This window comes from Arachis duranensis, chromosome 1 (assembly GCF_000817695.3).
Source record: "Arachis duranensis cultivar V14167 chromosome 1, aradu.V14167.gnm2.J7QH, whole genome shotgun sequence".
In the NCBI taxonomy this organism is placed as follows: Eukaryota; Viridiplantae; Streptophyta; class Magnoliopsida; order Fabales; family Fabaceae; genus Arachis; species Arachis duranensis.
In genome coordinates, this window is record NC_029772.3 from 7,740,685 (window position 1) to 7,755,361 (window position 14,677).

Below are 14,677 nucleotides of genomic sequence, written 5' to 3' on the forward strand. Positions count from 1 at the left end.
CTTTTCTAATTATTGTTCTATTCAAAATATAACATGCTGTATTTACAGCTTCAGCCCATAGAAATTTAGGAACTTCATTCTCACATAACATAGCCCTAGTCATTTCTTGAAGGCTTCTATTCCTTCTTTCAACAACCCCGTTTTGTTGAGGTGTTCTAGGGCATGAAAAATTATGAGAAATTCCAAAGTCATCACAGAATTTTTTAAAGTCTTGGTTTTCAAATTCTCTTCCGTGATCACTTCTCAAATGAGCTACTTTTAAATATTTTTCATTTTGAATTTTCTTGCAAAGGGTTGAAAAAGCATGGAAAGCATCATTTTTATGAGCAAGAAAAAGTACCCAACCAAATCTAGAGTAATCATCTACAACCACAAGACCATAGTGTTTACCTCCTAAACTTTGAGTTCTAGTAGGACCAAAAAGATCAATATGTAACATCTCCAATGGCCTTTTGGTTGAGATTCCATCTTTTGATTTAAAAGAGGATTTTACTTGTTTGCCCAATTGGCAAGCATCACAAGTAAGATCCTTATCAAACTTGATGTTTGAAATTCCTCTAACCAAATTCTTTTTTATTAGCTTAGAAATTTGGTACATGCTAGCATGACCCAACTTTCTATGCCAAAGCCATTTTTCAGATTCAAGAGATGTAAAGCATGTTACATTTTGTTCCTTTAAATCCTCAAGAGTTAATCCATACACATTGTTGCATCTTTTAGCTTCAAATAGAACATTCCCAGTTTTCTCACAAACAACTAAACAGATAGACTTCTTAAAAATAACTTCAAAACCCAAATCACATAATTGACTAACACTAAGTAAATTGTGTTTCAAGCCATTGACAAGAAGAACATCATTTATACAAGATGAAAAGTTTTTACCAACTTTTCCAACAGTCACTATCTTTCCTTTTCCATCATCACCAAAAGTGACAAGTCCTCCATCATATTCATCAAGCTTTATGAAGAAGGTTGTATTTCCGGTCATATGCCTAGAGCATCCGCTGTCCATATACCACATATTTTCCTTCCTCTTAGATGCTAGGCATACCTACAAAATAAGCTCAAGTGACCTTAAGTATCCAAATTTTCTTAGATCCTTTCACGTTAAACCATCTTTTATGTCCTAAATCATTGTAATAAAAAACAACCTTGTAAACTTTATCGCCAATCATTCTTTCACCAAAGAAACATTGAACGGGAAAATGACCACTTCGGTTACACAATCTACAAAACCTTAGAGTTGCTGTTTTGTTAAAGTAGGTGGGATCTTGAAACCTTGTGTCATTGGATGAAGAAGCTTTATCTTTAGAGGAAGGTTTCTTATCAGATTTATAAAATCCCAAACCAGTTTTATCAAAGAGTAGTTTTTGACTAGCCAAAATTTGATTTAGATTTTCAGAACTTTGAGTAAATTTAGCTAAGTCATTTTCAAGATTTTTAACCTTTTCCAGCAACTCTTCATTTTCTTTAAAATAGTTTACATATGCAACTACCGAGTGATCACTTTCACAACTTCTAAGTTGGGCTTTTAACTGCTTATTTTCTTCCACAAGATCATAGGTAGTTTCGGCCTCCCTTAGCTTTTCTTTGAGAAAATCATTTTCAGCTTTAAGAATGAAAACTTGTTGTTCAAGATCTTGATTATCAGTCAGAAAATATCTTATTTTTTCAGACAGGTGATCTATCATAAGATGAAGGTCTTCAGTGTCAGGGGTTTTGAAAAAATACCTGATCTACATGATTTGCCATGAGACAAGACTGTGACTTAGTCTCAGATTCTTCATCACTATCCGAGTCATTTTCTAAGTCTTCCCATGATGCCATCAGACCCTTCTTCTTTCCTCCTTTTTTCTTCTCCTCCCTTTTTAACTTGGGACAATCAGATTTGTAATGCCCAATTTCCTTGCAGTTGAAACACGTCACTTTGCTAAGGTCTTTCTTCACTTTCCTTGAGCTGCTGCCTTTGCCTTTGAACTTCATCATTTTCCTGAATTTTTTGGCAAACAACACAAATTCATTTTCAGATGAGTTATCACTGGATTCATCATCCAGAGGGTTAGTAACAGAAGAAAATGTAATTCCTTTCTTTTTTGACTCATTTTTTAAATAAGTGTTTTCAAAAGCAAGAAGGTTTCCTCTCAAATCATCAAGTGTCATGGAATCAAGATTACTGCTCTCAGAAATAATTAAAGCTTTTATTTCCCACTCTTTAGTGAGACATCTCAGCACTCTTCTCACAAGCACAGAATCAGAATGTGTTACTCTCATAGCATCCAAGCCAACAGTGATGGTGTTGAACTGTTCGAACAGTTCATCAATGGATTCTCCTTCCTTCATTGTAAACATTTCATATTCCCTGTTTAACATGTCTATCCGGGTCTTCTTTACAATGGTGGTTCCTTCATGAGTGATTTGTAATTTATCCCATATTTTCTTTGTCGTTGTGCATCGTGATACCCGTCGGTACTCCTCGAAGCTGATAGCACAGTTGAGTAGATTTATGGCCTTGGCATTTAGCTCCACTTTCTTCCTATCTTCCTCTGTCCAGTTTGCTTCTGGTTTAAGAGTGACTACTCCTTCAGCACTAGTGTTAGTAGAAAACTGTGGTCCTTCGAGGATGATCTTCCAAAGCCTGTAGTCTACTGGTTGCACAAAGATCTTCATTCTCTCCTTCCAATAGGTATAGTTTTTCCCATTGAAAAGAGGCGGTCTGTTGCTTGACTGCCCTTCTGTGAGATTGTACGATACCAGATTTGAGCCACTGCTTTCTGCCATGAGGATCTTTTATCCAAGCTACAAAGCTTGATCTTTTTGAGACCAAGCTCTGATACCAATTGATGGTTTCAGTGGCTAAGAGAAGGGGGTTGAATCTTAGCCCCCTTTTTCTTGATTACACTTTCTGGTCTTTGAGAAGACTTTTCTGTTTTTGTCTCGTCCCTAGCCACGAGACTTTTTACTTTTGTCTCGTCACTTGGCACGAGACATTTTTTATTTTAGCTCCTGTGTAGCAGAAACAGAAATGAAGAAGTAGAGAGAGAGAAGATTACACCCAGATATATCCTGGTTCAACTGCTAAGTGCAGTGCAGCCTACATCCAGTCTCCATCACAACAATGATGGAATTTCACTATAATCAACCAGATTACAAATTGTAAAGTGCTAACCCAACTTACAAGGAGATTCCCACAGAATCATAAAACACAACATAGATGAACAAAGGAACTCTAAGACATATATGGCTTTTTCTTTTAATTTTGCACTCTATGCCTTTTTTCGCTCTATGGCTTTTTCATACAAACCTCACTTGTTTGCCTTTTTCCATGAGACTCAAGACATGACAAAATTAAACAGAAAAATACTAAACAGAATACATTGAAGGAGAAGAAAAACTGCTAGCTTAGGTAGCTCTGAGACTTCTGTGCCTTGCACTCTCAAATCTTACTCCTTGAATCAAACCGTGACTATTCACCCCTTTATAGAAAAGTAAAGCCTTCACAATTGAAACACAAAATCCGAGCTTAGCTTCTTTTCCTCCAAAACAAAACCGGTTCGGCCACACAGAGAGAAGAGGCAACTCGTGCAAGATCCAACATGCAAGTACCTCTAGTTCTTCCTTGTTCATCACACTTCATCAATCCGGGCGCTCCATCCTTGGCTTGCTCTCCAAGATAGATTTCTGGCCCTTGATGCTTCACGATGATGATGACTTCATCTGCTCCAATCTCTGCCTCTTCCATCACTTCGCCACTCTAGCTACTTCCTGTGGTGGTTGAGCAGAATCAGAGACAAGCTATGCCTCCAAGAATCTTCACCTTGCTGGCCAAATCGTCTTCTTTCTTTTTGAGTATGAAGGATCCGAGATTACCTCACCAAATCTTACCACTTTTTGGTGATAATCTCAGCCACATCATACTTTTATTTTCATGTGTTTTCTTGCCATCATTAGCTTGATGGTCTTGATGCATGCAACTTCTTCTTTTCGGTGAGTAGGTGTAGCTTCCATGGCTTCCCGGACAATAACCGAAGGAGAAGAAAGAAAGAGATGAGAGAGAAGAAAGAGAAATTGAACATTAACTAATGTGTTTTGATAAAGCAAAAAATAAATGTCCACTTCCCTTTTACTGAGCAACGTGTAGCTCACTGATACCCATCTAATCAAAGTTACTCATATTCTCTCTTATGTTTCCAATGCTAGCATATTAAATTTGAAATCCATCCTTAAAAAGAAATGGAGTCCGTTGGAAAGCATGAAGCCGATTTGCTTTCTTTCTAACTTGGTTTCGGACCAAGCTTGGAAACATTCATAAAAAACTAATGTTGGGTTTTGTAGCAACAAAATTAATTTAGCCCAGTTAGTAATATTTGTTTTCCTGATGAATTTTTGGATCATGCATAAAACATATAGGAAAGCTTTCTTTGGGCTTGTAATAATAAAATTTATTTTTTCCAACATCTATTATAACCATTCAGCCATAGTCTAGGAAATATTAAATAAGGCTGATTGCAAGTTTTGATTTTGGGCTTGCTGCAGTTCATTCATTTTTCGGCCCAATTAAAACCTGCACAGCAAAATTAATTTAATTAATATATCAATCAAAATTAGATTAATAATTTTACTTTTAATAATGTTTGATCATCATTAATTTAATTTAGAGTTTTCCAAACTCATCAACTTTTATGGGGATCGATTGTAAATTTTAAGGACCTTTATGGGGATAAGCATAAACGTCAGGGACTATTATGGGTCACGAATTTGGGAATTTAGGGTTACATATAATAGGAGGGACCAATCTGGATACAAATTGAAAATTCGCCAGCTCAGCTAGCCGTTGGGAGCCCTCCAGCGTGGCAAACCGAGTCCACGTCAGCGTTCCGGTGATGACTCATCACCAAAAATATACCTAGGGATCACTTTGAGTGCTCGGAGCTCTATTTGGAGGACTACAATGAAAAAATCGGAATCTTAGAGATTAATATGGGTATTTGCGTGAATCTCAATGACAACTATGAGTATTTACTCTCATCTTTACTTTCTTCTTTCTCTCTCTAAGATCTCATAAACAACCGTATTGGTGATCATGGCTATGGTACTGCAAATGACGATGATGATGATAATTACAAGGATGCTGGCGGCAATGGTAGGTGAGACACAACGATGATGGTAGCAGAGGTGAGGCACGTTGTGTTTTGTGTTGAATGGAGAAGATAATTAGTTAGATGATCTTAGTATACATGAGAACAGAATTAGAAATCTGGTCATTTTTTGTCTGCTTTTGATTTAGACTAAAACATAGAAGATAAATTTTCATTAGAATTGAAATCTACATTCTTTTTTACTACTAAAGCATAGAAAATAATTTTAACTCTTGAACGAATTAAAATCACAAATGTTTTTAAACACACCTGAACAATTATTTTCCAATGAACGATTTTATGTAATAATGGCTATTTCAAGTATTAGTGTTTTCTCTTTTTTGCCTTTTGAATGTTATGCTTACTCTTTCGATGTTGAGAAAAGAAGAATGAAAGAATTAAAGTGTCCTTACTGATAAACGAATTTATATGATCATATGGCAGCCAAACACATAATTATCAAAACCAAATCAACAATCAAACTAGTCGAACTATTAGTTCTTCAAATTCCTGATTCAACCGGTAAATCACTAATTGAACCAATTAAACCAACCATCGTTAAATAATTATATAAAGTTTGATTTTACTTTGTTTGTGATCTACTATTTGTTATCCAATTAAGGTCAAATCTATTGTTTCTCATCCCAGTAAGTGCAGCTTATTATACCAAATCTAATTATTTGTGAACCAGTAAGTCCTTTTTTTCCTAGGAATGCAACTAGTGAGGAGTGAAAGGAGTAATTGTTGAACCGAATACGCAGGGTGATGAAAAAAAATATATATACTTGATCACTTAAAACTACATGACATTATAATTTAATCTTACCATTGATACAAAATCTAATAGCTCAAATTACTCCACTTACTCATATAAGTAGTTTTCACAACTATATATATATTACTTTATCACAGGTTTAGAATAGAAGGTCAATTAAAAAAAAAAAAAGGAAATCTGCATGCCAATACATTACAACTTCCATCACCATTGTCTCACAAAGAAATATTCACAAATGATAAAAACCAATTCCCTTACCATGGCTTAGTTCCACTGATAAGAAAAGATAGAACATTCATTCAAAATATCATTTTGTTTGACATAAGTCGTAGTCGTGATTACGCAGCTCAATTTAAACAGCAGCAAACCAAAAGTATTTATAATCATCCCATAGCATACTTCTGTGTCCAGCTGCGTGCGGTAGCTTCATACTTAGCCCTGTCAGTCTTGTACATGTGCGCAATTTCAGGGACAAGAGGATCATCAGGGTTGGGATCCGTCAACAATGAGCAAATTGACAAAAGAACCTGAAATAGAACAAGACTAAAAACTTTATGTTTTCCAACATTCAAAACAGGCTCAGGATAAATGACGTGTTTTCATTCACATAGGATTCCATTTAGAGAATTTTAAAAAGAACAGATCCACTTCTTATTAAGTATCTGCAGACCACATAGTGAATTATCAAGTTGGAAGTTGGAACTGAAACTATAACTCAAGTCAGGATTAATGGATGTCTATTTTAAGTGCAGCTTAGCAACAAGCAAAGCTTCAATTGATAGAAAATCAGAAAACTGAGACTTAAAAGTTAATATTGACCAGAAATTTTACAGAGGTACATAAGACTTGCATTTTTAAATTTGGCATAACATTTAGTAGTCCAGTATTACTTAATGAAAATTGTCTCCAAGTATGGCAAGTACTAACATCTAGATGTATTAAGGAGATCAAATCAAAGATAAGATGAAATGACAAAACATGTCTAAAGACCACACACAGGAAAATATGAAATTTAATTGATGATCAACTAGATGAGTAAGTAGGAAAATCAAACCTTCGAAATTGTTAGTGCAGGGCTCCATTGCTCTTTAAGAATGTCAAGGCATATACTTCCATTACTGTTGATATTTGGATGGAATACCTTGGTCCTAAATGCAACCTGATATAATTTAAAGATAACATCCATATATTAGAGAAAATTAAACAAGGCAATTCTTCGGTAATCGAGGAAATAAGATTGCACAAGAATAAAAGAGAACAATTAGACGGTTATAAAAGTAAAGGATATATGATATCTCATAGAACATAAGACATGACCACATGGACAACTAGCACAAATTACATTGTAGCATCTAATTTTGCTAGCTGAAACACCTCGTTTTAATACTGTTGAAATCTTTACTCACTGTTTTTTGTGCATGTGCAAACAAGTGAAAAGGGTGGCTGGGATAGTAAAACAAGAACACAAAAGATAAGACCTGTAGTTATGTTATGTAACACACAAACTACACAGCTGACGCAATATTCTTTCCAAACTCCACATTCCGATACTAATCAATCTCCCCCGTTAACAGATATATGGCTAGGAAGCACCAAACCATGGAAATTGAATTACTGAGCAACGGTTACAAGTGAAATCAGCAACGGATCAGAGTTATCAAAAAGGTTATCACCCTTAAGCTGCCTCAGCAAGTCAAGTCACACATGACACTAGGTGCCTTATGCAAACCATTTATGAAAAATCCAACAATCATAACATATAATGATAATAAAAACAAGCATAACATGTAGTAAACTCTCTGGAAAATTTTTAATAAAGCCAATTGATTCAATAACAAATGACCAAAGAATCCCTCCATTGAACCTGTGCTACAATAGGAGATTTCAGGAGGGTGGGAGGCTGACGAGCAAGCCATAATTCCACTTGAGCTTTGTCCAGAATCTCCTTACACAAACGCATTTTATGTAATGCAAATGTAAAATGATAAACATTGATGCAAGTGTAAGTGCAAGTTCAAGCAGGCCAAAACTGGTTTGCAAACTTGCGGCAAGAAATATGAGCAACCACCAAAGAAGCAACATGTCATCGTGAGAAGCACCAACCTAAAAGCTACGAATGCAGGCAACAAAGTACATGATAGATTACCTTTGGTGGCTTGAATGGATAGTCCGGAGGAAAATGAATCGAAACAAGGAAAACACCGCCGGTATATGGGCTATCAGCTGGTCCCATGATTGTTGCTTGCCAGTGAAACATGTCCTCAGCCACAGGACCTAATAGAGAACAGAAAGTAACATTTTTTACCAAACTTCATGAACAGCTAGCTCAGAAACAACAGATGGGAAATTTCTTCCTTCTTAACTAGAACATAACAGGCAACAGGGGCTGAATCTTAACATACCTAAATAATAAAAACCATAGAATCAACATGGCAATAATTAACCCCCAAAAATTAGATCCCTTCAGCTATGAAAACATTAAACGAGAGGGGTTGAATAACCAAAAATCAATCAACTTTTACGGTCCTACAAATTAAACAATTTCCTTAATATGTTACGATATCAAATTGAAAGGGGATCAAGGTGGGTTACCAGCGCTGCATGATGTAGGCGGGTCCTTCTGCAAATCTTTGAGCTCTTTCAAGATGCGTTTCGATGCCATGCTTAAAAAACTGCGACAAAAAACCCTAAATAAAATAAGTTGAAATTGTAAACGAATAACTGAAGAGGCACGAATATGATAGAAGCGAAGAATAAGAGAAAAACCTGAAAGGGAAAAGCGAAAGAAAAGGTTGAAAATTTTGGTAAGGGTTTGGTTTGTTGCGTTGATTGGGAAATCAAGAGAGAGAGAAAGAGAAGAAATGGAAATTGGGGGAAATTATAGAAGGCTAGGTTTTCTAGAATGTTCGGTTTTCCGGATTCGCGTGCTCCATATTGATAGCGTAGGATCAACGGCAAATACTCTCTCCGTCTTAAATTAACGACCACATGTTAGTTGAGTTAATACTCATGAAATTTGATTTCTAACTCAATTTATAGTTTTTTAATTTTTAATTCATTTAAATTGTATCATAAATTAATGATCACATATTAGTTATTAGTTATTATTAGTGTATATTAAAAATTTAAATGAAAAATATATATAATGATTATTATTATTATAAGTATTTTATAATTTAAAAATATTAAAAATAATGAATATTTATCTTAAAAATTTAGATTAATTGAATAGTCATATTTGTCCACTTAAATAAATATTTAATGTTTAAATTTTATTTTATATATCTAACAATTTATTAGTTAGCAATAAATCTTTAATAAATAGAGTATCAATACGTAGTACATTAGTTCTTGACTTATCAAGTTAAAAAATTCGTAGAAAAAAATTATATTTGTCTTTAAAATAGAAGAATTTCTCATTAATAGCAATATTTATGAAGTTTTGTCTTTGTTAAAATTTATTTGGGACAATTTTAGTTGTTGGTATTGTATTTATTTTTGAAGTCAAAATAACGTTATCAATATTGTTATTTGTTAAAACTTCACATTTTATTACATGATTTTCAAATTTTTAAATTTATAGATTTATGTTATTATAAAAGTTATTAGATTAATTAATATTTCTTTGTAACACGGTGTACCAAAATATCATCCTTGAATATTAGTTAATGTAAAAAAAAAAAACCAATAACCACTTTTATTATTTAATATATAATTTATTTTATTAAAAAATAAATTAATATTTTTTGAATTGGTAAATATATGTCTTTCTAATTTCTTACACTATTTTATTTGATAATATTTATCATTAAAGAATAGCAAATAACTACACTATCCTACAATATTATATACAAAATAATTTCTTATTTTAAAATTAATTTTGGTTAGTAAGATAAAATTTTAAATTTTTTTATTTTTTTTCAGATTTAAATTTAAATTTAGAATTGATTAACAACTTATCCTGTATTAATTTCAATAACAAAAATAAAATTAGTTAAGTACAAAATATTCGGCATTTAATAATTTTGATCATTTAAATTTTAGTTATCAAAAATTGAGAATTAATTATTTATTTTTTTTACGACTAATGTATAATCTATTGAGAATTGATTTATTGTTCAAAATTTTTTCATAAACTTTATAATATGTGAAAATAGTGATTTTATTTTTTATTATTATTTAAAAATTATTCATAATTTGTTAATCTTTAAAATAATAAACCTAAGTTGGATTTAGGATCTAACAATGAGTCTAGGTTGATCTTGCTTGTATTGAGGTCTTACTAGACCCAACTATATGTTGGATTAATATCTTGAGTCATTGTTGTAATAAATACTAGGTTAATTTTTTTGTATATTAAAAAAATCTTGGTGTAATACTCAATCATTGGATTTTATGGTGTTTTTCAAAATTGTGGGAACAGTACAATACGCCCCCTTGGATTGACAATCCAAGGGGGCGTATTGTACTGTTCCCACAATTTTGAAAAACACCATAAAATCCAATGATTGAGTATTACACCAAGATTTTTTTAATATACAAAAAAATTAACCTAGTATTTATTACAACAATGACTCAAGATATTAATCCAACATATAGTTGGGTCTAGTAAGACCTCAATACAAGCAAGATCAACCTAGACTCATTGTTAGATCCTAAATCCAACTTAGGTTTATTATTTTAAAGACCTAATGCAGATGAAGTCCTCGTATCCCCTCTCAAATCGACTCAAATTGGATCTCTATTGCTAGTTAGATATGGTAATGAGTGCTCAAGAGAACGTAGCAGGCCCCTTTCCATCCCGCATTCCTATTTAAAAAAACAATAAAGCTTCACATCCAAGTAATTTAACCAACCAAGTCTTTTCATCTTCTCTTCTACTTCTTCTTCACGCACGCACATTTTTCTTCACCCATTAGGCTATATCTTCTCATCCTTTTTCATTATTTTTCAATTTCGTTACCATTGTCATCAACAGCTCCTCCTCCTCCTTCTTTTCTTATTGGAATTTCTTCTCATCCGTTCTTTTTCATCATTCTCCTCCATCATCATTGTCGTTATGATCATTATCATTATCGTCATTGTCTTCTTCTAATACGTATCGTCATTATCGTTATCGTTATCGTCGTTTTTGTTATCGTTATAATCAAATTTTTGTCATATTGATAACATTATCATATCCAAAATTGATTTGGATGTATTTTTTTTCAAAATTGACTTGGTATGTGCTTATTTTGAAACGAGTTTGTTTGTGTATCGTCATCATCGTTAAGTAATTTGGTTCATTCGGAATTTAATTTTTGGTTCATCTTAGATATAATTTCGGTTCATTTTTGAGTGAATTTTTGATCATTCAATTTTGTTTATGCACTTGTTTTCGAACACAGTTATTAAGTAATTTGATTCATTCTATATTTAAATAAGGTGCACTTGGTCTGTGCTTATTTTGAAATGAGTTTGTTTGTGTATCGTCATCATTAAGTAATTTTGGTTCATTCAGAATTTGATTTTCGGTTCATTTTGGATGTAATTTCGGTTCATTTCTGAGTAAATTTCTGATCATTCAATTTTATTTGTGTACTTGTTTTCGAACACAATCATTAAGTAATTTCGGTTCATTCTGGATTTAAATAAGATGCACTTGGTCTGTGTTTGTTTTGAAACGAGTTTGTTTGTTTATCGTCATCATTAAGTGATTTAGATTCATTCGAAATTTGATTTTTGGTTCTTTCTAGATGTAATTTCAGTTCATTTCTGAGTGAACTAAGGTGCAATTAGTCTCGTTATTCTGCATAATTCAAAACTCTTCCTTCTCACATCCTCTCTTGAGAGGAATAAAACCAAGAAAAAAAAGAAGAAAAATCAAACAAAAAAGAAGAATCAAGAATAAAAAAACTCCTTAAAACTCCTCATCATGTTCTTCTTCTTCTTGTCTTGTTCGTCTTCTCCTTCTTACTTTTTCTTCTCATAATTCTACTTATTTTACCCTCTTAACAATAATAAAAACATGAAAAAATCAAATAAAGAAGAATAAACGCATAATGCTGCAAAATCACTTGATGAATTTGGATATGTTTTTGTTCATGATTCAATTTTATTTGTGTGCTTGTTTTCAAACGCAATCGTTAAGTAATTTCAGTTTATTCTAGATTAAAATAAGGTACATTTGGTCTTTGCTTATTTTGAAACGAGTTTATTTATGTATCGTCATCATTAAGTAATTTTGGTTCATTCAGATTTTAATTTTCGGTTCATTTTGGATGTAATTTCAGTTCATTTCTGATAATTCAATTTTGTTTGTGTACTTGTTTTCAAACGCAATCATTAAGTAGTTTCGGTTTATTCTAGATTTAAATAAGGTACATTTGGTCTTTGCTTATTTTGAAACGAGTTTATTTGTGTATCATCATCATTAAGTAATTTCGGTTCATTCAGATTTTAATTTTCGGTTCATTCTGGATGTAATTTCAGTTAATTTCTAAGTGAATTTCTAATCATTCAATTTTGTTTGTGTGCTTGTTTTCGAATGCAATCATTAAGTAATTTCGGTTTATTCTGGATTTAAATAAAGTGCAATTGGTCTGTGCTTTTTTTAAATGAGTTTGTTTATGTATCATCATCATTAAGCAATTTCGGTTTATTCAAAATTTAATTTTCGGTTCAATCTGGATGTAATTTCGGTTCTTTTTTTACTGAATTAAAATACATTTGGTCTCGTTATTCTATACAATTCAAAACACATACTGTTATAAAATCACCAAGGAGGGGAGGAAGAAAAGAAAAAAATACAACAACAACATCAACAACAAAAGAATGATGATGAGAAGAAAATACGCAGAAAAGAAGGAACGCAAAGAAGAAGAAGAAAGAGAAAAAGGAGGAGGAAGAGGAAGAGGAACGCGAAGAAGGAGGAGGAAGAGGAACGCGAAGAAGAAGAAGACAACGATAACGATAATAATGTATACGCGCGTATAATCACGCTCTTTTAATGGGAACGGTTTTTATTGGTGTTGAGTCTACTTGGTTGAAATTAGATGACAATAATACTTAAAAAATTACTTTTAAGATGAAAAATATTATTGTAATTAAAAAATAATATTTTTTTAAAATTTCAATAATTAGTACATAAGTGATTCATACTTAAAAAATATATATAAATGAAAAGGGTAGAGCTTTGAAAATAGATATAAAAATTAAGTAGGAATAATATTTTAATATTTTCATATGATTATTTTAAGGTATAAAAAACGGAATCACCAAATAAAATAAGTATATAACACTAAAAAAGTGGCTTTTATATAAATAAGTAAATAAAATATATTAATTCACATAATATGTATGTAGAAAAAGTTTTATAAAAATGCGCAGGACCATTTCATGGGAAGCACCTGCAAAATGGATTTAGTCGTCATTTCAACAGGGACGCGAATTGGAATTGACAGGAGCAGAGCCATGTCTTAGCCCGGTGCCAGCAAAATAGGGGGAGGCTATTTTGTATCTGGGGCCAATGAAATGGGTATTTCTGATGGGGCTACCACAATATACAGCACACAAAATGTACACTTAAGATGTATTGCATGCAAAATTGATTCCGAATTTTTCTATATAAACGTTTGTGCCAACGAGAATTTCTTTCCAGAAATAAAATAAAATAAATATTTTAGAAAAAAAAAACATGCTAACGAGTGTGTCAGCATTCACAGAAGAAGCCATTTTCCTACACAAGTTGGCCATTTTGTGTGCACCGCCAACGTTTTGGATCCAATTCGTGGATGCTACCTCTTGATGTGGTCTAATTCGTGTGTGTCATCTGTAATATGCTCCATTTCATGGTTGCCAGCAACGGCTTCAGAGCGCAGCTTTTCAATCTGCCATAGCAAAGCCATTTCACGGATGCCCCAACTGAGTTGGAGAGTAAATTTATTTTGCATGTGTCTCTCCTAAAGTGGCACATTTTCGAAACACTTTTTATGTATGTGTATTATGAAAATTAATACATTTTTTTATTTATTTATATAAAAAAGCCCTAAAAAAGTCTTGTCATAAAAGAAGTAAGGCCTTTTTATGGGATCTTTTTTACTCCTAAAATTTAAATTTAGTATATTATTGAAAAATACTATTCGTATATCAAGTATTTTTAATATTCATATAAAAATATAATTGTTATTAATTAATTGTGTATTTAAATTATTTTTTAGTTAGCAAAACAAAAAAAATACATATTTAATTGTTAAGAAATATCAAAATAATGTTTATTAGGGTTAAGTATTTTTTTCGTCCTTAGCATTTTAGGTCAAAATCAAAATTGTCTTTGACATTTTTTATTAATATTATCCTCAACATTATTAAACATTTTAAAATTATTCTTTTTTAAATTTTTTGGACTAAAATACCCTTTATCATCATCTCTCCATTTGCCATCCTCCCTGCTCCACTCTATCCATCAAAATCTTCAACAACAACAATTATTTTTTTTAATTTTAAAAATTAAACAAAGCTAACACAGAATCAATAACAACAATATATTTCGATTCCACCCAAACTTTCAACAACAACAACAATTATTTTTTTAAATTAAAAAAAAACAAAGCTAACACAGAATCAACAACAAAATATATTCAGATTCAAAAATCCATCAACAATAACAATACCATATTCAAATTCAGGACCAAAAATTCAAGAGAGAAGAACACATGTGAGAGAGAGAGAGAGAGGAGAAAAATTCAAAGAAGAGGGGTGGTGTTGCTGCTGTTCGTCGCCGACGAAG

General features: G+C 32.3%; 1 protein-coding gene across 2 annotated transcripts; it reads right to left on the minus strand.

Moving 5' to 3' along the window:
* Nucleotides 1-5,979: 5,979 nt before the first annotated feature.
* Nucleotides 5,980-8,844, minus strand: LOC107474095 (ubiquitin-conjugating enzyme E2-17 kDa). 2 transcript variants are annotated; one of them, XM_016093681.3, is made up of 5 exons: nucleotides 8,677-8,844; nucleotides 8,503-8,582; nucleotides 8,057-8,184; nucleotides 6,965-7,069; nucleotides 5,980-6,437 (listed from the first exon to the last, which is right to left on the minus strand). In XM_016093681.3, the coding sequence occupies exons 2-5, from the start codon at nucleotides 8,570-8,572 to the stop codon at nucleotides 6,294-6,296; spliced, it is 447 nt and encodes a 148-aa protein (XP_015949167.1). In that variant the 5' UTR covers nucleotides 8,573-8,582; nucleotides 8,677-8,844; the 3' UTR covers nucleotides 5,980-6,293. The 2 variants fall into 2 exon arrangements, with proteins under 2 accessions (XP_015949167.1, XP_020991973.1); XM_021136314.2 differs by having other exon boundaries at nucleotides 8,503-8,597; nucleotides 8,677-8,831.
* Between the last annotated feature and the right edge of the window lie 5,833 nt (nucleotides 8,845-14,677).